General features: G+C 60.2%; 1 protein-coding gene across 2 annotated transcripts in view; it reads left to right on the top strand.

Annotated features, from left to right (window-relative positions):
- Positions 1-2,336: 2,336 nt before the first annotated feature.
- The window catches only part of SORCS2 (sortilin related VPS10 domain containing receptor 2), a 461,158-nt gene continuing 436,944 nt past the window's right edge, over positions 2,337-26,550 (top strand). Inside the window, exon 1 of one of the 2 annotated variants that reach the window (XM_019453778.2) lies at positions 2,337-2,912. In XM_019453778.2, the coding sequence (XP_019309323.2) occupies positions 2,418-2,912 (495 nt within the window). In that variant the 5' untranslated portion in view covers positions 2,337-2,417. The remainder of the gene's footprint in view (positions 2,913-26,550) is intronic. The other variant, XM_019453779.2, reaches the window with a different exon arrangement.

Here is a 26,550-nt window from a genome sequence, read left to right on the forward strand (position 1 = left end):
CTGAGCTTTGGATTCGGAGAAGGGGTGAATCAGTCCCGCTCTTTTGAAAGCGTTGCAGCCTTATCGGGGCAGAGTCAACCAGACGACTGTTCTGGAAAAAGCACCGGGGAGGCATCCGCCAGCCTGCCTGCATTTCAGGCCTGGGGCCTCCCCCCCACTTCCTCGAGGACTTTAACCAAGTCACCAATAACGTGGGCCTCAGTTTGAGCCCGGGTGGTGGTGCTGATGTGCCCCTGGCCGAGAGGCTTCGTCTGTGCCTACAAGTGGTTAATGTACCCGTGAACCTGGCACGCAGACCACAAGTTACGCGGGATGGGGGAAGGAAGGCTGCCCTGGGGCCAGAAAGCCGGGGCTGGAGTCTGGAGCCTGACACGCTCTGGCTTGGTGAACTTGGCAGTCACTGCCTGGAGTCTATTTCCTCAGCTGTGGAAAGGGGACCATCATACGTGCCCCACAGCCTGCTTCTGGGAATTATATACAATTACCTGCAATGTCGCCCCTTGTCCCCGAGAGCAGGTTCCTCCCCTTCCCCCACCCCCGCCCCGTCTTCTTCCCCAGGATGCACTGGGTCCCTGGGAAAGTGTCCAGCATGGAGTAGGTGCTGTCATTTGTCACAGTCAACTTTTCTTGGGGACAATGCTTAGGGGCTCTTCTACTAAAACAAGCAGACAGACAAGGGGAGAAGCTCAGAGCCTGTGCGGCCCCCGCCTTCACATTACGGCTGGGGAGGGGAGTGGAGACCAGGGTGTCGGGAAGGGCTCCCCGGGAACCGGCTAACCCGGGACACCACCCACCTCTTTTCTTGACTCCCGGCCACCGTCCGCAGCGTGCTTTGTTTGTAAGCCTCTTCCTAGGCCCCTGTTTGCCTGTCTCGCCTCCCTCAGCCCTGCACCGACCCCTTCTGCTCTTCCCTGCTCCCTGTGCGAGACCACATGTTCCCACAGCCGATGGCTCCTGCTTCCCGTCCCCACCCGGGGCCTGAGCCTGAGATTTAGAATCTGTCAGGTTGGGAATTTACACCATGGAGGGGAGGGCGAGGGCACATTCCAAGGGGGGAGACTTCTTAGACATCTGGCCCCCCCACCCCCAGCCTGGGCACAGACAGCGTGAGCCCCTGGGACGCTATCCGTTACTGGCTAGGACTTCCGCCTGGGGGGAAGACAGCAGAAGACAGTGCTGAGGGCTGCTGCTCTTGGAGGCTGGAGGGAACCTGCACCCCCTCTCTCTTCCCCAGGTGTTTGAGGCTTTGCTCCCCTGCCCCGTTAGGCTCCCTCTCTGTCTCCCTCGCTGTCTGTCTCTCCCCCGCTCTGGACCAAACAGACGCGCCTGGGAGGCGAGTGCGACAGAGACCCCTGAGGATTTTTCCCTGACGCAGAGGCCTCTGGGGGAGGGGTGGAGGCAGGCTGGCCCCTGGCCCCGCAGAGGCTGCAAAGCGGGCCTCGCCTCAGAGACTCTCCGGCACCCGGACTCCATATTTTCCTGAGGCCAAGTTGTATGTAGCACGTGGAGCGTACTCGAGGTGGGTACTCAGTCTGTCTACAGCAGCCCATGATCTTGGGCGGCGACTTCCTGTGTGCTGAGCCTCAGTTTCCCCACTCTTCGCTTCCGCCCGGCAGGCTCTGCCCTGGATGGGACCTCGCACCCCCCCACGCCCCCTCTAAGTGCTTCCACACCCCGGTGTCTGTCCTCATGTTCGGGGCTGCCCCCTTGGTGGCTCCTGGGCTTGGAGCACGGCCTTGCCCTGCCAGGATGTCCCAAAGCCTAAGGCACAGGCGTGGCTGCCCAGGAGTAGGTTGTGTCCCGGCGGCCACAGGGCCTTTGCAGTGCCTAGAAAGTCCCCTAGCTTCTGTCTACACTGTCGCCTCTTTAGAGGCCCCCGCAGAACACCGCACCACTTCCGCTCTGTCCTCGTTGTGGCTCTCTGTGACTTGGTCTGTCAAGGTGTTGGCACGGGTGAGGTCTGTCTCCCTCCGCGGACCACCGGCTCCAGGGCCTGGCGCCTGGCTGTTGTTCACCCCTGTGCCCCCCGGGGCCTGGAACCGTGGCTGGCCCAGAGTAGGCGCTCAGTAAGTTCAGGAAGGAAGGGAGGGAGGAAGGAAAGAGGGCAGAGAGGAGGGAAGGCGCAGGGAAGGGCCGAGGAAGGGAGGAAAGGGCTCTGGGGCTCGGCGCTCCCGGGACCTCTGCCCAGGCCCTTGAGCGGTTGGCGCTCGCTCGGCCGGCGCGGGGTCGGCCGGCAGGTGGCGGTGCGCCCTCGGCTGCGCGGGCGGCGGCGGAGCCGCGAGTCCCCTCCTCCCGCCGGCTCCCTCCCCTCGCCGGCTCCTTTCTCTGCGCTCTCGCTCGCGCTCCCCGGCGCCCTCCCGCTCTCCCGGCCGCGGTCTCCCTCGCCCGCGCCGCCCCGCCGCCGCCCCTCGGCGACCATGGCGCACCGGGGGTCCCCGCGCGCCCCGAAGGGCCCCGGCCCCGCTGCCCGAGCCCCGAGCCCCGGGGCCCCGCCGCCGCCGCCGCCGCCGCCGCCGCCGCCGCGTTCGCCGCGCTCGCGGCCGCTCCTGCTGCTGCTGCTGCTGCTGGCCGCCTGCGGGGCGGCGGGGCGCTCCCCCGAGCCCGGGCGCCTGGGTCCCCGCGCGGTGCTGACCCGGGCGCCGCCGAGCCCGCCCGCGGGGCGCGCGCCGCCGGGCGGCGGCGAGGACCGGCAGGCGCGCGGCGCGGAGCCCGGCGCCCCGGGGCTCGGTCCAGCGCCCGGTCCCGGCGAGGACGGCGCCCCCGCGGCGGGCCAGGGGCGCCGGGCGCGGGCGGCGCCCGTGGCCGGAGCGGCTTCTCGGGCGCAGGTCTCGCTCATCAGCACATCGTTCGTGCTCAAGGGGGACGCGACGCACAACCAGGCGATGGTGCACTGGACGGGCGAGAACAGCAGCGTAAGTGACCTCCGCGCGCCCCCCGCGGCCCCTGCCCCGGCCACCTCGGGGCCGCACTTCCGGACGGCCCCGGGGTCACCCCGGGCGTTCTTGGCGACTTGGGGACGCGAGTCACCTCCGCGGCGGCGCCCCTACTGGACTCTGGCCACCGGTTCCTTGGGGGGAGAGAGGTCCCCAGATAATGTGAGCGCCCCGCCTGACAGATTTCCAGGACCCGAGCCACCTCGGAGGCGCCCCTAGTAGCTTCCGGAGCCCAGGTTACGCGGGAGGGGGTGTCTCCGGAGGCTTCGGGGCGCTGGTCACCCCGGTCCTTTAGGACCACCTTAACTCGGTGTTGCGCCTCGACCGCTCTGACTCCACCCGGTCTGCTCAGCGTTGCGTTCTGGGATTTTGGCTGCGGGACCCTCTCCGCCCTGGTCTGTCCGGGACTTCGCTCGTGGTCTGTCCCGGAGCTCGCTCCAGGGGCTCCAGGGTTTCCCCGGTTAGCTCGGCGTCTGATTCTGGGACGGACGCCCTCCCCACCCCCTCCCCCCGCTCCGGATTCCACTAACGTGACCGGGGCTACATCTGGAAGCGCAGGGATCTGCGTACCCACGGAGTTGGGCGCCGCGCCGCGCTCGCCACCCGCGCCCGCAAACTCCCTGGCCTCCCTCCACCTTCCCTGCCGCTCTGGAAGTTGGGCTCCCCCGGCCTCGCCACATCTCTTAGGGTCCTCGGCGCCTACTTCCTCCAGCGCAGCGCTGTGGTTCCTACTCCTCCGGACCGCGGCCGGTCCTTGTTTTGTGTGTGTGTGTGTGTGTGTGTGTGTGTGTGTGTGTGTCGCCTGCGGGGGTGTGGGGATGCCCTCCTGTTCCTCCCTGCGGGCTGCCTTGGCCTCGCTTTTACCCTGGGCAGATGACCAATGGTCACGCATGGGTCACCTCCCAGCAGCCCTACTTGATCATCTCCAGTTTCGGAAGCGTGCAGGGAGGTGGCAGCTGTTGGCGGGGGAGGGGGGTGGCAACTGGTTGTGCGTGGGGTAGAGATGGGACTCCGCTGACTCCCCTCCATCGCTGTTCGCTCTGGTCGCCCCCAGTGGCTACCCCTCTCCAGCTCCTCTCCTTGACCGCTGCTGCTCTCCCAAGTTCTGGGGAGGCAGCTTTGGGCCAGGGCCCCTGCATGCTTTAGGAGTGGAGGGGTGGGGATCTGTGTGCTTCCCTACCCAGGAAGGGGGTGTATCAAGGGCTGGGGGCACTTCGACCCCCTGCTTTGCTGCACAGGCGAAGACACCTGGTCTCTAGGCTTGGGTCCTTTCTGCCACCTCCAATCAGACTAGAAGCTTTGGGGGGTGGTGGGGTGGGGGGGTGAGCTACTCTCTGGACACCAGCAGGGGGCGCTCAGGGTGCCGACTGAGTGGGGGTGGGGGGCAGGTGCTCCCCAGGAGGCCTTCCCTGTCTGAATCTTGACAGAGGGGTCACTGGTGAACAAACTTTGTCCCCTGTGCTGTATGCTGTAACTTAGGGACTGGCCACGAACCAACAGCACAAGGAGGGAGTGAGCGTCTAAGGTCATCCCGTGGAGCCAGACTCTCCCAGCCAAGCCCCCCACCCCGCCTGCTGAGGTGGTCGAACAAGCTGCCTGTTCCGTCCCTTGGTCATTTTCGCTTCATGGGGTGGGGGAGGGGGGGGTGGAAGAAGGGGGAGAGGGGCACTGAGAGGTGGAGACCAGCCTTCAAAGTGGGACCAGCACCCAGCCCACCCATGCCATCCGGACTGTAGAGCCAGAGGGCTCTTCCTTGGAGGGAGCGAGGAGGGAGCTTGGGTCAGTGGGGCTGCGGCACTGGGGCGGGGCTGGGGGGGGGCATCAGAGGAGCCCCCCCCGGGTTTGCTCCCTGCGGACAGTGGCTGAGTTGAGTGACTGCTTTGCAACTGCGTGGCTCGTATCCTGGCGGCTGGCAGGAGAATTCCTGGAGAGGGGACTTGGGATGGGGGGGGGGATCTGGCTTCTCTTTGGTGGGGGACAGGAGGTCCAGAACCAGACAGGAGCTTCGAAGGGTGCATCTCTCCTCTGGCCCCCTGGAAAGGGAAGGGCAGGGATAGATAGCGTGCAGAAAGCAGGGCAGAGCCTGGCACTCAGTGGACACTTCAGAGGCGGAAGCCAGAAGTATCTTATTCTGTCGAGTGTTGTTGACTGTGGGGTAGAGAGAGAAGGCGCTGGAATGTTGACCCAGGCATTTGGCACAAGTACCTTCTCACTCCTGCTTCGCGTCTCCCGCGCACCCATCCTCTGGAATAGGACGTTGAGGCAGACTGAGTTCTCCCCGAAAAAGCAGATCATCTTCTGGCTTGGGGGACGGGTGACGCCTTAAGAGTTTCGCCTTGTCTGGGGAGTGCTCAGGAGGGGAGTGAAGCTGCCTCCGGTACTAAATGAAGACGTTTTTCTAATTGTTCCTTTCTCAGCGCTCAGTGCACGCTGCACGCGTGGCCTTGTCTTCTGGGCGCACGAGGGTCTGGGGAACGTGCTCTGCTGGCAGCTGTGGGGCCAAAGGTTTTAGCCGGGATGCCGTGCTTGGTTTTAGCTCTGCTTGAAGGCTCCACCTTTTAGGGCTACGGGAGGGAAGACACTAACTTGAGGCCAATTTGCTGAGTGGAGCCTTTCAAAACATTTTATTTCACTTCATTTGTCCGCGTGGTGAGACCCAAGCAAGTGCATTTTGCAGATGTGGCCCACCTGAGCAGAGAACGTGTTTTCAAAATTAAAAAAAAAAAAAACAAACAAACCACAGAAACGCATTTGCTGAGAGGGCGAGACTTTTGGAAATAGTGTTTTAGAGCATCTGCAAGAAGGAGTCACAGGATGCAAGAGACCAGCCCTCGGTCGCTGAGCACTGGGAACATGTGTGCGTTTTCCTTCCCACGGCCTGATTTCTTCCTGCTCCCATGGAGATAGATAGGGAAGCAGACTTGCTTGGGAGTTCAAACACTGCCTTTCTGTCTGTTGAGCTGCAGAAACAAACTGTTATGTGTGAAATTAATCTTTCCTTGAAACCACTGGGCATCACCTTTGAGGGATCCAGGATGGGCTTTGCACACATGCTTCCGGGTGTCGCTTCCCTGGAGCTGCCCTCAGAGGCGGAGGTGCGATTTGAAGGTGCAAATCGCGTGCTTACGTTGCTTATTTTAAGCCTGGCTCACCTGCGTGCCTTCCCTCACTGCCCTTGAACTTCCGCTTTGATGCATTAATTCCCTTGAACGTGAGCTTCCTGCAACCAGATCTGGGTTGTTCAGGGGTGTCACGTTTACGAGCCCATCAGCAACTCCCTCCCTCCCCTTCCGTCCCCCTCTCGTTTTTCCACATTTGCTCCATGCTGCGTCTACAGGGCTGGGGATGTCGAGGGGAGTCGTGTGCAAAGGTAATTCTGAACCCATTATCCACCTTCTCTGTTCCAGAGTCTTGAGGAACCTGGTATATGTGTGTATTTGACACCCCGAGAGCCAGGGCTCCAAATCAGACAAATGGAGCTTTCGGGGGCGTGAATTGGGCCGTGACAACTTGCCAGATGTCAAGTTCCTTGAGGGCAGGTGTGTTACATGCTAGGGTTCCCGTATCAAAGCACCACAGACCGGGCGGCTTAAATGACCGAAGTGTATCTCCTCACAGACTGGGAGGCTGGGAGGCTGGGAGGCTGGGATCCAGGCGTGGACAGGTTGGCCTCCTCTCAGGTCTCCCTCCGGGGCATGTAGATGGCCCTCTTCTCCCTGTGTCCTCACATGGCTGTCCCTCTGTGTCTGTGTCCTGATCTCCTCTTCTTATAAGGACCCCGGTCAGGTTGGACTAGGGCCTGCCCTAGGGACCTCATTTTAACTTGATTTTAACCTTTTTAAAGACCCTGTCTGCAAATGCTGTTATATTCAGAGGTATTGGGGGTCAGGACTTTTCTCATATGCATTTTTTGGAAGGGACACAGTTCAGCTCATAGCAGCAGGGAAGGGGCCCCCCTCACCTTTCATTCTCTGACCTTAATGCAGTGGAGCTCAGAGTGGTACAGTGGGAGAGAAGGGCGGGACATCAAAGCTAGACTATAAGGGACGAGTACCATCTTCCCTGGTGGGGAAATCAGGGGAGGCTGCATGGAGGAGGTGGTGTCAGAGCGGGCCTAAAGAATGAGTAGGGGAAGCACAGGGGAGATGGAGAAGAACCTTCCAGCGGGGAGGAACAGCGTGGGCAAGCTCTGGGAGGTGGGAATTTAAAGGTGTGCGTGTGTTGTGAGGAGAGACCGTGAATGCGTTGTGCGGGGAGACAAAGCAGAGGGAAGAAGTTTGGAAAAACAAAGTCGACGTCCGCTCCTAGTGGACCGGACCATGAGGCTGGAGAGCCCAACGTGGCAGGGCGGGGTGGTGGTTTTTGCTTTGTAAGGTTAACAGCTTTTGTTTAGAAAGGCCGAAAAGATTGTATGCTAATTGGAACAGCTAGGCTGTACAAGAGATGACTTGAAAATTCCCTTTTGATATCCCCCAAGAGCTGGATTCTACCATATACGCTTTGTTCTGTCTACAGAGCTCTGACCTCAGACGGAATCAGGCAGAATTATGGCTCAGCCTCCCTCCCATCGTGGCTGGGCTGCAGACAAGAGCCCGGCCCTCCGGGCAGACAAGCCGGTTGCCGGTGGCGGTGCCCAGGGAAGGTCGAAGCTGTGGGTGATCCAAGTTCCCTCCACAGGGTGCCCCCCACTCCTGCCTTCTCTCCTCTCGGGCGTCCGCGTGCTTTCCTTGTGTAGAGACGGGGCCGGTCCGGTTCATCACGCAGACGGCGGTGGCGATCGACGTGCAGGCCTCAGAGCTGCCGGCCTGGGTTTGTAGCTGGCCAGATCCTTCCTGGCTCGGAGACCTTGGGCAGACCGGCTGCCCTGGGCCTCGCCGTCTTGGGGCTGGGGTGTGAAGGCTCGCGGCCTGCCGTGCAGGTGGGTAATCCCCGCGCTGTTTGCACAAGAGCCAGGCCCCCAGCAGGCGCTCAGGAAACGAGGTCAGGGTCCCGTCTGGGTTTCCGCAGCCTGCCGATGGGGCTGCTGAGGGGCCTCGGAGGTGAGGCCTCTGGAGGGAGGCTCTCCGAGGAGGCCGCTGCGATACTGAGGCCTGGGCCGGACCCCGGAGGGGCGGTGGGAGAGAACTGCCCGTGAGAGAGGTTTCCAGCTGGGGACGGACGGGACATGGGTGCCCCCTGCTCCGTTGACGTCCCGGCTCCTGGCCGGCCTCCGGCGCACAGACACCATAAAGGCCTCCTCGTGCAGCACTTGTGGTTCTTGGACGAACGGGTCCAAGTCCCGAGACAAAGCTGACGTGTAGCCTCGTATCCGATGGCTGTGGTTTCGTGCTGACGGCTCCATTGCGTTCTTGGAGGTGAGTTTGGTGGCCCCAGGGCACAGGGTCTTACGGTCGAGTCTGCTGAACGTTCCATGTGATGCTTTGGAATTGCAGGCCACCACAGTGCGGGCCTCCCGGCGTTTCGGGGTGGAGACTGGATTGGAGAGAGGGTTCTGGCTCACGGGGGAGCTGGGCTGTGGCTGGTCAGCGTGTCGATGGTGGGCATCTGCCCTGATGAAGTACTTCTCTGTCGTGGCAGCCATCACCAAGGGTGACCAGCGGCCACCTAGGGAGAGGCCGAGGCAGACCGAGGTCAAGGGACACGGTGACCCGTGCTGAATGCCTGTCACGTTTGCTGTCAGGATGAGAGCTGTACAAACCCGTCAGGGACCGTGGGCCTGGTGTCTGGGCTGAGAACAAGGAGAGAGGGAGGGAAGCCTGTGTTAGGACAGGTGACGGTAAACCGAGATATAGGCACGGGGTAAGCAGAGTCTATGCATCCGTAGGGAGACACCCGCCCTTTGCCCGGGGTGGCCCAGGGGGACCTAGGGTCTTCTGCCTTCTTGCTGTGTGGGGAGAGACCCCATGAGTTTGAGAGCCCCAGGTGAAAAGAGGCTTCATATTAGCCCTTAAATCAGCTGCTTTCTCTAGACAGTTACGGGATACAGTGAGGGGCAAGGTCAAACACGGCCCCCTGTCCTGGTGAGATGTCTGGTCTGGATGGGAATTCATCGCAGGGCATCCTGGCGCCGTGAAAACCTGCTCTGAGGAGGTCAGGGAGGACTTCCTGGAGGAGGTGGTAGTGAGGTGGCTCTGAAGGACCAGCAGAGTCACTGTCACCTGGGCTGAGGTGGAGAGTGAGAGGGTGGGAATACGGAGGCCCAAGGAGAGGCACGGGGGCCTGAGAAGCCCGGAACACTAGGACGCAGAGAGGACATCCGTCAGTCAAGCAGCCTGGCTTGAAGGCAGAAAAACAGCCCCATTAATAAAGTTCCCGAACCCGGTGCACAAATCCACTCGTACTTTAATAAAGTGGCTATTTAATTTGTAGTTGCGCGAGGGTTCCCGAGAGTATTTTAAAGAGGTCGTAAATTAACTCCCCCCTTCCGCACGTCCCTTCAGAGAAGCACACCGCCCGGCGCGCAGGCCTTGTGAAGGGCTGCTGTTGCTTTTAATTTTTATTTATTATATTTGTCGGAGGCAGGCTGAGACCCCGGAGGACGTCGCCAGGGAGCGCGGGGTTGGAGCGGTTGGAAGACGGGCTTGGGTAATATCGAACACCCCCGTGCCTCCTTCCATCTCGGAGGACCCTGACGAAGAGATTGAAAATGGCCTCGTGTTTGGGGGCGCCCTCTCTTTCCCTCTTCAGCCTCCAAAGACCTCGCTATTTATAGATTCCTACCAACGGCTTATTTCAGCCACCCCCCCGCCCAGCGCCCGGCGATCGTGTGGGTGCTTCGAGGAGCACACAGGGACGCTGACGACCCGAGACGCCCGGCTGCCCACTGTTCCTGCTGCCTTCCCCGTGTTCAGAAGCCCCGGGGAACAGGGGAGCCCGGTTCCTGAGGCCGGGCCGGCCCGGTTGGCCGGGTTGGCCACTGCGTTTGAGGGGTTGAAGGCTTATGCGCAGAACCGTTCGCAGCCCGCTCTTGCTGTGGGAATCTGTGAAAGCTGGGGTTCCGTGCATAGAAGCCATCTGGCGTACCCCCAAGTATGACATGCTGCCTTGCACGCTGACACTTTCCCGGACCCGTGGGCCGCCCGGTCCCAGCGCCGCGGAAGTGGATGGGGGGGAGGTTGGGGTTGCCCTGTGCTGGCTGGTCCCCGGCAGGTGGGCACAGGTGCACGCGGGCCCTGACCTGCTCTGGCTTCTGCAGGGGACTCTGAGGCTTGTGTTCAACCTCTGATACGCGCCCGCAGAGGGCGGCAGCAAAGTCTTTTTTTTTTTTTTTTTTAATTTTTTTTTAAACGTTTATTTATTTTTGAGAGAAAGAGAGCGCGAGGGGGAGAGGGACAGAGCAAGAGGGACACACAGAATCGGAAGCAGGCTCCAGGCTCTGAGCTGTCGGTACAGAGCCCGACGTGGGGCTCGAACTCATGAATCGTGAGGTCCTGACCTGAGCTGAAGTCGGACGCTCAACCGATGCAGCCACCCAGGCGCCCCATGCAGCAAAGTCTTTTTAACCGAAGCCGTGTGGCTCGGGGCCACGCCACACAACGTGGCTTGTGCCCATCATTTTTATCCTGATTAAGTTCCGTTTGCGGTCTTAAAAAATTAATACAGGTACTTGAATGTGAGCTTTCACAGGAGGACCGAAGGAAAAAGGAAAAGTCAGATGATGCTCTTGGGAGGTAGAAAAGTTCCATCTCATTTTGCATTTCTGTAGCAGTCGGTTACTGTATTTGCACAGAAAATTACAATCTTTTAATTAGTTTCTTCTCACACCACCTCGAAGATCTTAAAATAACACCCCTCTCCTTCCTCAGTAATTTTCTTGCAAACGCAGATAATTTCCCGCAATGTTGAGCTCGCCTTGTCTTCGACAGGGCACGTCTCTCGCACGGTGCCATTTCCTGATGCTCGGAGATAAATTAAGTTCAAATTAAAGTAAGAAAAGAGCCAGGCCGAGTGTGGCTGCTCCTATTCAGATCAATTTTAATTCAGAAAGGGTTCTTTATGAGGCTTCTGCGCCGTGGATCTATTTTCCGAAGCGTCAAGACGCGGAGATAGTTATCTCGGCGGCCTGGGCCGGGAGCCGGCGTTCGTGGGCTGGGGGCAGCTGGAAGCTCCTCCTTTCTGATGTCACTTGATCTCGTAAAAACAATTCCTCGTCATTTACAGAGCGCTCCTGACGAGTAATAATGAAAGTTAATAAGCTCGGTCCCCATTTATTACGCCCGTTACCGTACCGGATGCCTCGCAGGCGTTACCCCTGGAAACGGTCCCGCAAGGTCCACACGGTGACGACGTTCACTCTACGGGTAAGAAACGTGAGGTTCACGGCAGCGTGGGTTGTCCGAAGCCACAGGGCTGACATGGGGTCCTCGTTGGGATTTGACTTCTTTTACTCTTAAGCCTGAGTGTTTTTTAATGTACAGCAAGAAGTGTTTTCCTTTGTCTTTTATTGCTAGTTTGGAATTGTGATGAATACAAGCAACGTAAAATCCATCCAACTCCGGAACTTGTCCGTCAAATGCAAACTCTGTCCCGTTGTTACACACTACGTCCCAGGGGCTCCTGGGTGGCTCAGTCGGTTAAGCATCCGCCTTCGGCTCAGGTTACGATCTCAGGTCCGTGAGTTCGAGCCCCGCGTCGGGCTCTGTGCTGACGGCTCGGAGCCTGGCGCCTGCTTCGGGTTCTGTGTCTCCCTCTCTCTCTGCCCCTCCCCCACTCGCACTCTGCCTCCCTCTCTCAAAAATAAGTAAACATTAAAAAAAATTAAACACGAACTCCCCGTGTCCCCTGCCCCCCAGCCCTGGCTCCCATCCACCATTCTCCTTTCTGTCTCTATGAGTTTGACTTCTCTGGGGACCTCGTGTAAGTGGAATTATACGTAAGGCTCCTTTTGTGACGGGCTTATTTCACTGAGCACAGTGTCCTTGAGGTTCGTCCGCGTGGTAGCAGGTGTCAGAATGCCTTTCCTTTTTAAGGCTGAGTAATGTTCTGTTGTCTGGATGGACCATGTCTTCTTTACTGACCCGTCCGTCCACGGACACTTGAGATGTTCCTCTCGTGGCTGTTGTGGATCCTGCCGCTGTGAACATGGGTGAACAGATACCTGCTTGCACTTCCTTTGGGCGTGTGTCCGGAAGCAGGATTGCTGAGTCATGTGGGAATCCCATGTTGATTTTCCGGTTGAGCCTGAGGTCTCGGCTACCGCAGAAATTGCTCTCGCGTCTGCCTTGAGTTTGGCCGGCTTGCCAGTTAGTGGCAGGGTCGCAGTCCCCAAAGAAATCCACCGCCCGTGGTTTTGCAGGAGAAATACCGACAGCGTCAGAGGCGACCCCGCGTGGAGAGAGGACCCGGCGGTGAGACGGTGTGAGGGCACGCCTTTTGTTTCTGTTTCCTTCCGATAATCCCGGGTTCTGCCGGTGACCCAAGGGAGGGGTGGTTGCTCAGAGCCCGGGAAACCCAGGTCTGCCCGAGTTGCCAAGTCAGAAGGAGGCTGGTTGGTCTGATGCCCGGCCGAGGGTGGGAGAGAGGCCGTCCGGGGAGACGCGGGGCAGGGGCGGCCGCATTTCCTCCGGCTGGCAGCGTGTGCATTTCAAGTTCAAGCTCGTTTCCCTTCCTCCCTGCTTTTAGGGGCTTTTCCCTATTGACTGCCTCATTGACCAGTTAAGTAATTCAATTTTGCCTCTGTAAAAAATAAAGCACTCCATAAAAAATCTCATGTTTTTCTCATTTTATTCCTGTCAATACCACTTAACCCCATCCAGGCTTATTTTCTCATTTATCCTTTGACCGTCGAATGGGGCCTCTGGGTGTTTGAATCCCGTAACACTTCTTCCTCTGTGATTCGAGGTGCAACCCCCCCCCCCAGACGCACCCTGAGAGGTCTCCTGGCCCCAGGGACCGTCCCAACCCGCCATGGGGGTTCCTAGCTCTCTCTGTGCCGTGGGCTCGCCCACCCCAAGTCCAGAGAAGCCCATGGAACTTTGTCAGGATGTCGTTTTTTATAATGAGCGTAAGAGAAAACATACGGGACTAAAAGGAAACCGATTCTGTGGCAATAGAGTTATCAAAATACTGAAACGAAATACTTTACTGACACATCGACAGGAGCCAGCGGAAGGCAGAGACTCGTATGCGTGTAGAAATAACGGTAATGCGAGGTGGGACGTGGCCCGTGGGAAGAGAGGGGACAGACGGACCCCACGGGCGTGATTTCTCTTCCCTGTCGCCCCCACACCTCAGCCCCTGCTCCCCGTGCACTGTGTCCCCTAGGCTCCCCTCCTTGGCCCCGCAGGCCTCCCAGTGGGGGCTTTCGTCTGCCTGATCTCTGCTGTCCCCCAGAGCCTGGTGCCTAGTAGGTGCTCAGTAGGCAGTAAGTAGGTGTTCAGTAAGAGGTGTGCCTACATTTCCCTGGACGCCCGCTCAAGTGCAGCACAGCAAAGCCTAGCAGTATTCGTGCAACATGCGGGTAGGATAGGAGGTGGCCGTTGGTCCTGAAGGGCTGCAGAGCTTCCAGCCCCACCTCCCTGTCCGCTGGGGGTCTGGGAAGGCCCAGAGCATTGCCCCCCTGTCGCTTGCACGGCCGGAGAATGACCGAGCGAGCCCTCCCTGTCCAGCCTGCTCTTTGAAGCAACTGCAGAGCGGGGAGGGTCATGTTGGTTCCCCGGAGAGATGGAGAGATCTCCTGCCAGAGACCAGAGCCATCCAGAAGCTTCTGACTCGTGGTGGTGGCTGTGCGGCCAGGCCACAGCACCGCCACCGCTCTGGCCTTTGCCCTTTGCCCTTCGACCGGGAGTCAGAGCACTCAGCGGTGAGAAAACACCTGTTCCAAAATGAAGCTGGGGCTCTTCGATAGCTCGCCCGTTTCCAGCCTCATTTCACTTACAGGAGACACCTACCCCCCTCCCCCCTCCCCCCCTCCCCCCTGCCCCCGCCCCCACCCCCGCCCCCGCCCCGAGATGGCTTGCTGAGCTTTCAGACAAAGACAGACCACTGGGTGGGCTGAGCACTGCCACCAGCGAGGCCGTCCCAGAGGGGTGGCACCGGCTCGTGAGGAAGCGTCCTTCTCAGGGTCCCGCAGGGTCTGGTCATCTGCCGGCAGCCCCATGCCCAGCGGCCCCTCAGGGTGGCCTCCTGGAGGAGTGGCCTCTGTCCACGTCACCCTCCTTCTGCATCGTGGCTCACCTTCAAGAAGGTGCCGTCTTTGGGGGCCGACTGGGGTGCCATCAACCCCACCCTTACGATGGGGCCTGGGCCGGGGAGGAGGGTCCGCCGGCCTCTCTGGGCCTCGGTGTCCTTGTCCCCACAGGGGCTGCCGGGAGCCGCCCCTGCCCTGGGGCGCAGGAGGAGAGCCGGAGTGCAGGCTGGAGGGCCACGTCCCCACGCCTGGTCCCGTGGCCCCGGAGCCCACTGAGCCGCCAGCTCCCCAGCCGGCAGCCTGCGGGGGTTTGCGCGGCTTCGATTCCCTGGACGGGGAGTACAGCACAGCAAAGCCCAGCGGTGTTCACGCTACACTCGGCTCCGAGCATCTGCGCAGCAGATGAGAGAGTATTTCTTGACGACGGCCGGTTTTTCACCAGTTTCGTGATGTGAATTATTGCCTGGAATGCTCGCCTCTTCAGATCAAGGCTTCCTGTCCATCCCGCCCCGGGCGGCCAGAGGCCTGGGCGGCACAAGGAAATCCGAAACCCGCTGGTCTAGCTGAAGGGAGCCTCGGGCCCCCTTCCCTAAGATGCCTTTGCCTCCCGTCCCCGTCCTGGCCGGCCCTGGACAGTCCCCAGCATCCTCTGGGGCACAGCCGAAGCCAGAAGGAGGAGCCCCGGACACCGAGGCGGCCTTGTCCCTGTCTGCCTGGCCCGGCCGCCTCTCTCCTCTGGGGTGTGGAGAAGGGGGATCTGCCACAGTCTGGTGCTGGCCACCTTGGCCTCTGAGCTGAGGGGGAAGGGGGTGCCGGGGGCCGTCCGCGCCGCGTGTTGAGAAGGAAGCAAATTGCCCTCAGCACTCCAGGCCATAGGAGAGTCCTGCCTTCTGGGACATTTGCAGATGGCCTCTCAGGGAGTTAGGGTCAGGGCAGGGCCTTGGCAGGCCGGGGCTGGAGGCACGGCTGGTCTTCTGCCTTCTCCCCCCTTCTCTCCCCTGCAGACACATTTTCTGGGCCCCCTCCCCGTGTGCCAGGCTTTGTTCTAGGCTTACAGGACCAGAGAAGCAGAAACCCCCTGCCCAGCCTGGCTCTCAGCCTCACAGGGGCACACGGGCAAGGATGCCAGCCATGGGAATATGGCGGCTGGGGGAGGGCGGCTGGGGGGAGCGGTGCAGTGGCTCCGGGGATGGGTGCACTCACATCCTGTGAGTACCCAGAGGCCCCCACCCCGGGATAAGGCTCTCTAGCCGTTGCCATGTGCCCGCCCACCCTGCTCACTTTGCACCCAGGCTGCCACTCTCCTGACCCAGCCGTCAGAGGCTGGCCGCTGGCCTCCAGGCTCGCTGGCCTCCCGGCACGCTGCCCAGGCTGGGTGAGGCACCTGTCACTTGCCAGGGGCAGGAGCCCCACCTGTTGAGAGCCTGTGGCTCTCACAGGGCCCTCGAGTGCGTTATTCCTCCTGAGTCCCCGCGGCCCAAGAGGTTTGTCATCTCTGCGTCCTTCTGGGGCCCAGCAAGACCCGGGGGCTGGGCTTGATCTCAAGCCAGCATCCTTGGAAGTTTTGTGGGGATGAATCACCTCGTCCCCCTGCTCATCGGCGGCCTCTCTCTAGTCCCATAGATGAGCTTGCGGCCAAGCCCCGGGCTGGGGTCTTGTGAGCACGGGGAGGCTCTGAGAGGCTGGGCGGCTGTGTGGACCCACCTGCCCTGCCTGCCCAGGCTTGGGAAGGGCAGGGTGGGGGTGGGCCTACCTGCCCCCACCCCCCGCCTTCCCTCCAACTCCGACGGCCTGGCCCCCACCTGCCCCATGGCCCCCACCTGCCCGAACACACTCAGGCCCTCTTCAGGCCATGGCCCTCCCCTGGGGTGTCCCCTCCGCCCTGCTGCCTCCTGGCCGAGTGACCCCGGCCGGCTGCTCACCTCACGGAATTTTGTCTTTCTCATCCTTAAGCGGTGATGAGGCTGTCCCTGACCTTGTTGTGGGCAGAGGGTCAGCACACGGAAAGGGCTGGGCTGGGTGCTGTCACCGACTTCTGCTCAGGGTGCCCCTCCTCACCCCTGCCACACTGCCCCATCCTTCAGGGACACGTTCCCTCACCCTGCACCTCACTGGCCTCCTTCTCCAGGGCTTCTAACCCCTTCCCAGCTCCGGGCTTGGCTGGGCCACCCTGGGGTGTTGTCTGGGGTGCAGGGGGTGTCTGCTGAGCCTGGGCAGAGCAGCGGGCCAGAGGCCGCCCTAGAGAGAGTGGGGTCAGCTGTGAGCCCGGCTCGCGGGGCTGAGACAGGCCCCGGGCTCGGCCCAGGTCGGCTGTATGTTTGGAGCCGTGGAGCCCCCCGAGAGTGGTGGCCGAGCCTCACCCCCGGCTGGCATGTGAGCACGGATGCGTGAGTTTGGGATCATTTCCAGTCTGGGATTCGCTGGATTCCTAAGCTCACCGCGATGCCAAAGCCGGCAGACTTTGTTTCCAGCGTGAGGGGAGGAAGGCAGAGTGCCAGGACGACCCCCCGCTCGTCTCCGAATCTGAGAGTTTTACTGACACCCGTGGGGCTCGGCCTGAATTTGTACTTCCCGTACAGGGCGTTTGGGAGAGCGGTTTTGGAATGGTTGATTCGCTGCTTCAACAGCAAGGAACTGAGAGCCTGTCCAGGCGGTACCTGTGCCAGGTGGGTGGGGTGAGGTGGCCGAACGAAGCCTGGTCTCTGCCCAGAGAGGGGGACAGATGACGACCTGGGGACACAGCCTGGTCCCTGCCCAGTGAGGGGGACAGATGATGACCCGGGGACACAGCCTGGTCCCTGCCCAGTGAGGGGGACAGATGATGACCCGGGGACACAGCCTGGTCCCTTCCCACAGAGGGGGACAGATGACCTGGGGACACGGCATAGTCCCTGCCCAGAGAAGGGGACAGATGATGACCTGGGGACACAGCCTGGTCCCTGCCCAGTGAGGGGGACAGATGATGACCCGGGGCCACAGCCTGGTCCCTGCCCACAGAGGGGGACAGATGACCTGGGGACACAGCATAGTCCCTGCCCAGAGAAGGGGACAGATGATGACCCAGGGCCATAGCCTGGCCCCTTCCCACAGAGGGGGACAGATGACCTGGGGACACAGCATAGTCCCTGCCCAGAGAAGGGGACAGATGATGACCCGGGGACACAGCCTGGTCCCTGCCCAGTGAGGGGGACAGATGATGATCCGGGGACACAGCCTGGTCCCTTCCCACAGAGGGGGACAGATGACCTGGGGACACAGCATAGTCCCTGCCCAGAGAAGGGGACAGATGACGACCTGGGGACACAGTCTGGTCCCTGCCCAGTGAGGGGGACAGATGATGACCTGGGGACACAGCCTGGTCCCTGCCCAGTGAGGGGGACAGATGATGACCCGGGGACACAGCCTGGTCCCTTCCCACAGAGGGGGACAGATGACCTGGGGACACAGCATAGTCCCTGCCCAGAGAAGGGGACAGATGACAACCTGGGGACAACAGCTTGGTCCCTGCCCAGTGAGGGGGACAGATGACGACCCGGGGACACAGCCTGGTTCCTGCCCAATGAGGGGGACAGATGATGACCCGGGGACACAGCCTGGTCCCTTCCCACAGAGGGGGACAGATGACCTGGGGACACAGCATAGTCCCTGCCCAGAGAAGGGGACAGATGACGACCTGGGGACACAGCCTGGTCCCTGCCCAGTGAGGGGGACAGATGATGACCCGGGGCCACAGCCTGGTCCCTGCCCAGTGAGAGGGACAGATGACCTGGGGACACAGTCCCTGTTCAGTGAGGGGGGCAGATGGTGAGCTGGGGACACAGGGCAGGAACGGGTGGGAGGGATGCATGGTGAGGGGGTCCCTAAGTGGGGAGGGGGAAGCAAGGGCACGTGTGAGTCGGTGGTGAGGGAGGGTGTCCTGGAGGAGGTGGCATTTCCCCGGAGGTCTGTTGGGGTACTGCAGGGCTGCGTGTGGCAGGGGGTGCTCGGGGAGAGCTCCCCAGCTGGCCCGTCTTCCTGGGTGCTTATCCAGTGACTTCTCCGTAGCCGGGGACTCCTGTCCTGCTCTGGACCTCGAAGGGGTGCCCGGGAAGGTGGCTCTAGTGCTCGGGGCTGCCTGTCCTCTCCTAGGCGAGTCCCCCTGTTAGACGGGGGGACACGGTGCCTGCCTCGTCATACTGTCACGGCTCTGTGTTGAGACACTTCGAGCAAACGCTGGTCGCCAGGCCTGGCACCCAGGGCCCGTCTATTCCAGGAAGGGGGCCCTAGGACCCGCCGCCTGCTGACCACGTCGGCATTTTGGGGCACCGGGTGGGGGGGTGTGGTCAGCCCTCTGCCAACACCTCGGTGCCCGCAGGACTCTCCTGGGAGCTCCTGTCTCTCCCGCAGGCCCGGAAGTTTGCAGCAGGGCTGAGTCGGGGCCGCAGACTCACCTGTGCGGGAAATTTCTCGGGTCTGCGTTTTTTTTTCTCCAGCGAGTAAATTCTGGGTTGCCTCGTACTGCACGGAGCAAACCTTTCCTCCGAGTCTCCCCACCTGGAGAAATCTTGGAGAGCTTCCCAGAGGTGGCAGTGGGGAAAGGAGAGGAGGGAGGGAGGGCATCTGGGTGGCTTGGGAATGGGAGGAAGAGCCTAGAAGCCTGTAGGCGCTGCCAGGTCAGTCACTTCCCCAGGCTGTTGTGGCGCCTACTTAAAGGCGTGGATCTGTGGGTCGTCGTCGTCTTGAAAGTCCCACCCACCGGGCCATTGAGAAGGAGGCGGTGCGACGGGGTGGAGGGGCGAGGTGAGTGGCTAAGACTCTGTTGGCTAATCCTGAGTCCCTTCCTTGCACCTGGAAGAAAGGATAATGGCACGTCTCTTTCATGGTTCAAGTGGATGGTGAAGGGCGTCTGTTTCCGCATAATTCTGTCAAGCACGTTCCCGGTCTTCTGTGTGCGGAGGCCTGAATCTCCATGGCTTCCCCGCCTGGAGGTCCTGTCCCCGCCTCCCCCCTACCTCCGAGGAGGAGGTCGAAGGCAGAGCGGGGGGTCGGGGGGGGGGGCAGGGTGCGGGGACCCAGGGGCGACAGCGTTCAGGTCTTTGCCTGCTACCCCTTGGCCGCCCAGGGGCTTCTTCTCTTCCTGGCCCCTGCTGGGACGGACCGTCCACACCACGTGGTCCCCCCTGACTGTTCCGGCCGACTGGTCAGAACTTCCCGCTTAGCTTTCAGTTTCTGTGAGTGTTCGTGTTCCTGCTTCCGGTCTTTCCCCGTGGCTCCCATGATGCTGTGCACGGAAGGGCGTGTGTTAGGCAGGATTCTTGATTCCAAGTCCTAGTAACCTGACTCCAAGAAGCTTAAGTGAAAAAGGAGACTCGTAGGCTCACGGGAAGCCCAGGGTGCTGACTTCTGGCTCCAGGGGCCCTAACGCCCACACCAGGCACGGTTCCTCCGTCTCCGGGTCTGCCTCTGGGCTCTGCTTCCCCGTGTGGTCGCCTCCTTCTCCGACAGCCCACTCGGGTCGTGGCTCTGTGGGAGACCGAGGCTGCCGGCGCTTACCGGGGCCCTCGTGCCCGCCCTGCACCCCTCACCCCGGCCAGAGGGCTGAAATGCTGAGTGCCAGGCCCAGACCCCGAGCCCAACCCTCGACCCACACAGCCTGAGACTCAGGGGGCGCAGTTCTGGGTGGGACCCTACAGAGGGCAGGTGGGGAAGCTCTGGAAGGGGCCGAGCTGCAGCCTTGGGTCTCGACTGGCTTTGTCGGCAGAGGGCCCTCCTCCCACCTCGGGAGAACACCCGGCGTCGTGAATGATGTCCCCAGCCCCCAAAGCCGGGACTCCTAGAGGGGTCTGTTCTGGGCAGTGCGATGTCCACCGGAAAAGGTGACAGAGCTGTCTCCGTTCACATGGGCAAGGCTGAGACAGCCTCCCTCACCTCGCTTTTTATGGTTTACTGTCTGCTGAAGCCCCAAGCCTGGCCGGCCAAGGCCGCTGAGCCCTGCCTGGGGCCATGTCCACTCCACAGAGCTCATGAGTGAAAGAGGCCCCCCACTGCCTCTGACCCGTGGCCTGTGACAATCCTGTGTGGGATGCGTCATCGGGCACAATGCCCGCCCCGTGGATTCACTGTGGCGAGGCCGGTGGCCGGAGCTTTGCGGTGACAGGTCGTGGGGTGAGATGCCAGGGGAGGTGGACATCACCCAGCAGAGGCCTTAGAGCCCTGGACCCGAGCCACAGGACGGCCTGAGCAGGGCTGGAGGCGGCCGCGCCTGATGGTGACGTGGGCTGAACGCAGTCAGGGAAATGGGGTCCGAACAGCACGGTTGTCCTGGCCTGGGGACAGAGGCTCCAGTGGTCTTGTCCGTTAGCGGTGATCTCCGTCTTTCAGGGCCTTTGGGTGTGCCACCAGAGTCTCATCCCAGAGGAGTCAAGAGCCACTGAGTGAAATCACCTAATGCGGGTGTTGAGAGGAATCTTCGAGCCTGGCGGCCCCATTTTGCAGATGGATCAACCGAGGCCTGGGGAGGTTGAGCAGTTGGAACAGACTCCAGAGCTGTGAGCGGCAGAGCGGGGTCTGCGTACTCTCAGGCCTGCGCCCTTTCCGGATGGAGACCCCCGAGAGCCTGGGGCCTCTGACCCTGGGAAAGGCTGTGTGACGCCCGAGCCAGCCCTGGCTGTGATCTCAGGAGTTGGGGTGGCTGGCGCGGGCTTCTGGGGCTCTTATTTCACATTCCTACCCAAGCTGGGAAGTTCCGTCTAGGGAGCGAGCCGGGGGCCGCCCGCGCTCCTGTTCCCTCTTGGGAGTTGGCTGCCTGTCTTTGTTTTGGGGTCTCCAGCCCTGGGTGTCTGGAAGCAGCCGCAGGGGAAGGTGAGTCACAGATGGTCTCCTCTGGTCTTCGGAGAAGGGAGCCAGCCCCTGCTCACGGCTCCTCTGCCAAGAAGACAGCTGTCGGGTGGAAAGGCTCTTGTGTGGACTCATTCATTCATTCGTTCACGTGGGCACCTACTGTGAGCGGAATCTTGCCGAGGAGGAGTCCTGGGATAGACTCGCAGGGTCTCAGCATTTCCAGGGTGCTTGGGATCCCTCCAGGGATGGGAGGCTCACCCCTTGCTGAGACAGCACATTCCAGGGTGTCTGGTCGCTGCTGAGAGTGGCTGAGGTCAGCACCGCGCTGGGGTCGCAGTAAGAAGACGATGCTGCCCCAGGCGGAGCGGGTTGTCTGGCGGATGTGAGGACGGCTGCCTTTGCTGCTTGGGTTTCTGGGCTGCGAGTCTGTTCTGCTCCGAGAGTGGGGAGGGGTGAGGTCCTGCTGAGGGGCCAGGCTTTGCCTGCACTTGATGGCAGACAGTGGAAAGCAGGGGTGAGGGAGGCTTCGGCCACGCAGGGGAAACCACCCCGCCCAGGACGGGTCTGTCTGGCGGCTGGTGGTGGGTCGGGGACAGAGGGCCGGGGTCTATGGCTGGGGCCCTTTGCTCAAGGCCATGTCTCTTGTGGCTGCTGTATTCTCTGAACACAGGTGTATTCTCTTATGGTTCTCGGGGTCACAAGTCCAAGGTCAGTGTCACCGGGCTGCAGGTAGGGTGTCAGCAGGGCTGGTTCCTTCTGGAGGCTCCACGCGGGGAGGGGATCTGATCCCTTGGGTTTCTCAGCTTCTGGAGGTGCCCACACTCCTTGGCTGGTGGCCTCTTCCTTGCGTCCCATGGCCTCTGCTCTGTGGTCAAATCTCCATGACTCTGACTGTGTCTGGTGTTCTTTGGTGCATGGCCACCCTCTCTCCCCCCGCACTGAGCTCTGCTTCGGTCACACGGCCCTCCGGGTCACACCTCCTTCTGCCTCCCTCTCATAGGACCTGGAATTCTACAGGCCCATCCCGATCATCCAGGACAACCTCCCAACGCAAGGTTCTCAGCAGCACCTGCCAAGTCCCTTGTAAGATAACATGTGCACAGTTTCTGGGTTCAGGGGCATCTTTTGGGGCTGGTGTTAGCTGCCACTGCCCTCCTCTCCCATGGGCCTCCCCTGGCCCTTATGCGGCAGACCTGGCCAGCTGTTCTCAGGTCCCCCCCTCCCCGTCCGTCTCTGGCTTTTGCACCTGGAACCGTCTCTACCTGGCCTGGAACCTCCCAGCGCGGCCTCCTAACCGCGGGCCTCCCCTGCTTTGGCCCCACCATGATGTGCATGATATTCTGCCCTTCATCATCTTCCCAGGACACCCGCCCTGGGGCCCAGAGGACCCCGCAGCCTTGCTCACACCGTGGCCCTCAGGTACAGCGAGTGTCTGTGAACGTCTGTGGAACAGACGGGTGAATGGAGGCGTCTATACTTGAGTCGCACATAAATGAGGGGAAAGCTCTTTTTCAAGCACATCTAACCAGGTTGCCTGATGCTGGGCCTCTGGGCCCATCCTTCTGTCTGTAGACCCGTTTGGGGGGTGCCATGCGGCTGAGTCTGCGTGCTTTTACTTAAGACAAAGGTTTTTATTTCACTTGGAGGCAAAGTTTGGCCGACTTCGAACGATACGAAATCAGTAAATGTCTACTGAGCAGGTGCAAATGGAAGGTGGCTCCCCAGGGTGGGGAGGGGAGGGGAGGGGGAGGGGAGGGGAGGGGAGCTCTGCACACCCCTGAGAAAATGGCCCAGGGCCTGTGGCTTCTGCTCACAGGTGACCTGTTACTTAGTTGTGCATGTGCACGTGTGACAGCATAAATGAACGAGAAGGAAGAGTGCCCAACAGTTGTATCCTGTGCAAGGAAAGAAGCCATGAGGGAGGGTTGTTGTTGTTGGGGGGGGGGCTTCTGCCTGCAGGAGCCTGAAGGACGTAGGCAGGGCTCACAGGGGATGCGGGGGGGGCGGGGGGCCAGGCTTTTCGATGGTCACAGGTTTTACGATGGTGAGGCTTGAGGGATTTGGGGAGGGCTGAGGGCCCTGCAGAGGGGACAGCTAAGCTGAGCTGGGGTCGTGGTGAACAGGGTCCCCGGCCTGCCCGTCCCGCTGGTTAGCTGAGTGATGTCGGGCGGACCGTGGCATCTCTTGGAGGCCTGGCCTCCCCACCTGCACGTGTGCGAATGGCGGGCACGGCCGAGCCCCTGGGCCCCCAGGAGGGCCCCCCAGGAGCAGAAGTCATCTTTGCAGGTTTGTGAGCCGTACGACTTGGCTGAGGCAGGAGGTCGGATTAAACAATTAAGGAAATCTGAACAAGGAGATCCCCGGCTTCTAACGGTGCCTGGCGGGTTCACCTCCCGTTCGGCCCTGCCTCGCCTCCTATTTGCACTCCGTAAATGGATTCTAATAGCTTTCTTCTCCTCCCTCCCTGCAAGAATGGCCTTGGTAGCCAGAAAGGAAATTAGTTTCAGGGCGAAGCCTATTTTTACCGTGGTGGAGCCCAAACTGTTAATTACCTAGAAATCACATGAGGATTTTTAGCCTGAAAAAGTTTTTTTCCTTGGGTTCAACTTTTCGTGGATATTAATTATAGACATCGGTTTCAGCCCACTGAAATAATTCCTCTCTCAAGAGATTGAAGACTTTTAAAATGCTGTCCCTTGTTAAACATAACGCGTATTCTTTCTACTATTTTGCTGCTCGGTGCGTGGGATGGAAATATGAGATTGGGGAATTTAAAAACGATTTCATACCTTGTCCGTATTTAACTAAAGGTTGATTCCAGACTCTGTGTGTGTTTCCAAATCTCTGAACCCAGCGGGGACACGATGGTAAAGGTCGAGAAGGCAACCCTTTAATCGTGTGAATATTAATCCTGATAGAAATGTCACGGCTCCTCTCTGATGCAGAATGCGTCTGCCCGTGTTTGAGTCCGTGAAACGCCATCTGGGGCCTCGCAGTGCACGTGGGGAGACACGTCCCAGGCAGGCCGAGACGCTGGTGTCCCTTCAGATCGATGTTCTGGAAATACCTACTCGGTGTCTACGTTCCGGCCGTTAAGACTTCGCACAAGCAGCACCCCCACCCCCCGCCACCGCCATTCCAGAGTGGGCCACGGGCCACAGGCCAAGCCACACAACCTCCAAAAAGCCCTTCCCAAGCCCAGCCCTTCCCGGGAAGGGACTGGAAGGGACTGATTTCGGCAAGGGGTGGGCTGCTGTCCGGCTCAGGAGGAGAGGGCCCAGCGGAGCCCCCCCCAGTCTGGGGCGTCCCTGTGGAGACACTCGAGTCATGTGCTCCTATGGCCTTCCCGGAGCCCGGACGCTGCTCTGTTTTCGGGCTCCTTCCCAAGCGCACGTTTGGATGCTGTGGGAAGTGATTTAGGGGGTGGGTTGGCGTGAAATTTCCGACAAATCGTTTCAGCACACTGCACATTTAATTTCTTTTATGTTTCCAAGTTGCTGTAGAAAGTAAATGATTAATTAAGCAGCACCCACACAGTTTTTTTTTAAAAAAAGGAATGATTTTTCAAAACGGAGTAATGCCCCAGTGATTTGTCAGACAGAGAGAGAGAGAGAGAGAGAGAGGAAGGGAGAGAGAAGAAGGCTTTAATAAGCAGAATGCTGTTCAATAAATCATAATTACTTACGTGGGCAAATGCGTCAGCTCGATGGGGGCGCCCACTTATGTGTCTGATCACACTTTTTCTTTCACGCCGCAGAGCTGGGTGCACCCCTGGGGTCGACCAGATGTCTGCAGGCCCTTATGGGCACATATTACCACCTTTTTGGTTTCCTCTGAGCTGCTGAACTGATATCCTTCAAGAATTACGCCCAGACTTTGTGTATCTCAGACCCTCCTGGGGGAGCTTGGTAGGAAGGCAGGCTGGAACCTACCTCGGGTGTCCTGGGTGGGGGTTAGCGGGGTGGGCCTGGCATTACTGCCTTCATGGAGCGTATACTTTAGCAGGAGAGAGGGACACAACGCCTGAAAAAAACAGCTAAGTCAATTCAGACAGTGCTAAGTGCTACGGAGAACCTCAAACAAGGAATGACCTACAGGTGATGGGGGTTGGGGGCAGGTCAGGGATGCTTGAGCAAATTGCCAGGCAAGACCTCGGGGAGGCATTGCGGGTCTGAGCCGGGAATGAGTGTGACACGTGTGCGGGACAGAAGGGAGGGCAGTGCCACGTGACCCAGCCACGTCCCTCCTGCGATGTGCGCACCCCAGGGAAAGGAATACCTCTGTCCCCCCACACCCTTGCACGCCCCGATGTCTGTGGCAGCGTTATTCGTAATTTCCCAAAGTGCAGCAACCCCGATGCCTGATCAGCCAGTGAATGGAGAAGCAGCACGGCTCACGTCCACACAGAGGAATACTGTTGGGTCATAAAAAGGAAGGAGTCGCTCACACACGCCGCCACATGGATGGGCGTTGAGACCGTGGCGCTCACGGAGAGCCAGACACAAAGACCGTGTGTGTTCTGATTCAGGACGGAACCCATGCTCGTTTTTGACCTTGCAAGAAGAAAGGTCTAAGAAAAAAGAAAACCACCGTTACCAATAACCCCCTATTTCGGAGGTAAGCGTCTAGCCTTCTGGCCATTCCCTTCCCGTGTTGCTTCTGCGTGAGGACGAGAACCGTGCTTTGGAGTTCGGGGCTCTCGGTGCAACTAACATTAAGTGGCAAGCGTTGTCCTACGTCGGTGAAAGTCCTTTAAGATTTAGAGGTGACTGGGGGCGTCTGGGTGGCTCAGTTGGTTGCACGTCCGATTTCGGCTCAGGTCGTGATCTCACGGTTCGTGAGTTCGAGCCCCGCGTCGGGCTCTGTGCTGACGGCTCAGAGCCTGGAGCCCGTTTCAGAGCCTCTGCCTCAGCCCCCACTCTCTGCCCCTGCCCGCTTGCTCTCTCTGTCTCTGCCTCTGTCTCTCTCAAAAATAAACATTAAAGAAAGAAACTAGGGGTGACTGTACCATCATTTACCATTTTCCAATCGTACCCCTGGAAGGATGCTCATTTTTTACTATAAATGATTACATTTTCACGCATTAACCAAATCGGTGCCCTCTGATGTAACTCTGTCCGTGTATCTGATGGTTTTCTAGGACAAATTTGCTGAGAGGGAGCCACCAGGTCAAAAGTCAGGAACCTCCAACATACTAGTTATGTGGATGTCTTCCAGAAAGATCCACCGTGCACCCCAGAACCACAGCATGCCTAGCGTGTGATTAAGTGATAAGTACAGGCATTACGTGGGCCCTTCCCAGGAAGGGCTGGGCTTGGAAGGTCTTTCTGGAGGATGTGTGCGTGGCCCGCGGCCCGCTCTGGAATGCTGGCGGGGGGGGGGGGGGGGGGCGGATCGTGCAAAGTCCCAGTGGCTGGAAAGCAGGCAGACGCTTTGTCTGGGGGAGGTGGGGGGAGCTGAGTGGTCCCCCCAGGGGATGGGCGGAGCGGGGAACCTCACAGGGGCACGGCCTGCAGACTCCTGCCTCTGGCTCCTGGGGCCTCGATCTGCACGGCTTCCGGGTGTGGGTGAAGCTGTTGGGGCTGTGGCCTGCGTGTGTTAGAGGCCATCCTGCAGGGAACGAAGCCCGGAGAGGCTTCTGTGATCTCACAGCGGCTGTGGTGGCCTTCC

The sequence above is a fragment of the Panthera pardus genome, unplaced genomic scaffold (genome assembly GCF_024362965.1).
Source record: "Panthera pardus isolate Hobbes unplaced genomic scaffold, ASM2436296v1 HiC_scaffold_13, whole genome shotgun sequence".
Taxonomy (NCBI): domain Eukaryota; kingdom Metazoa; phylum Chordata; class Mammalia; order Carnivora; family Felidae; genus Panthera; species Panthera pardus.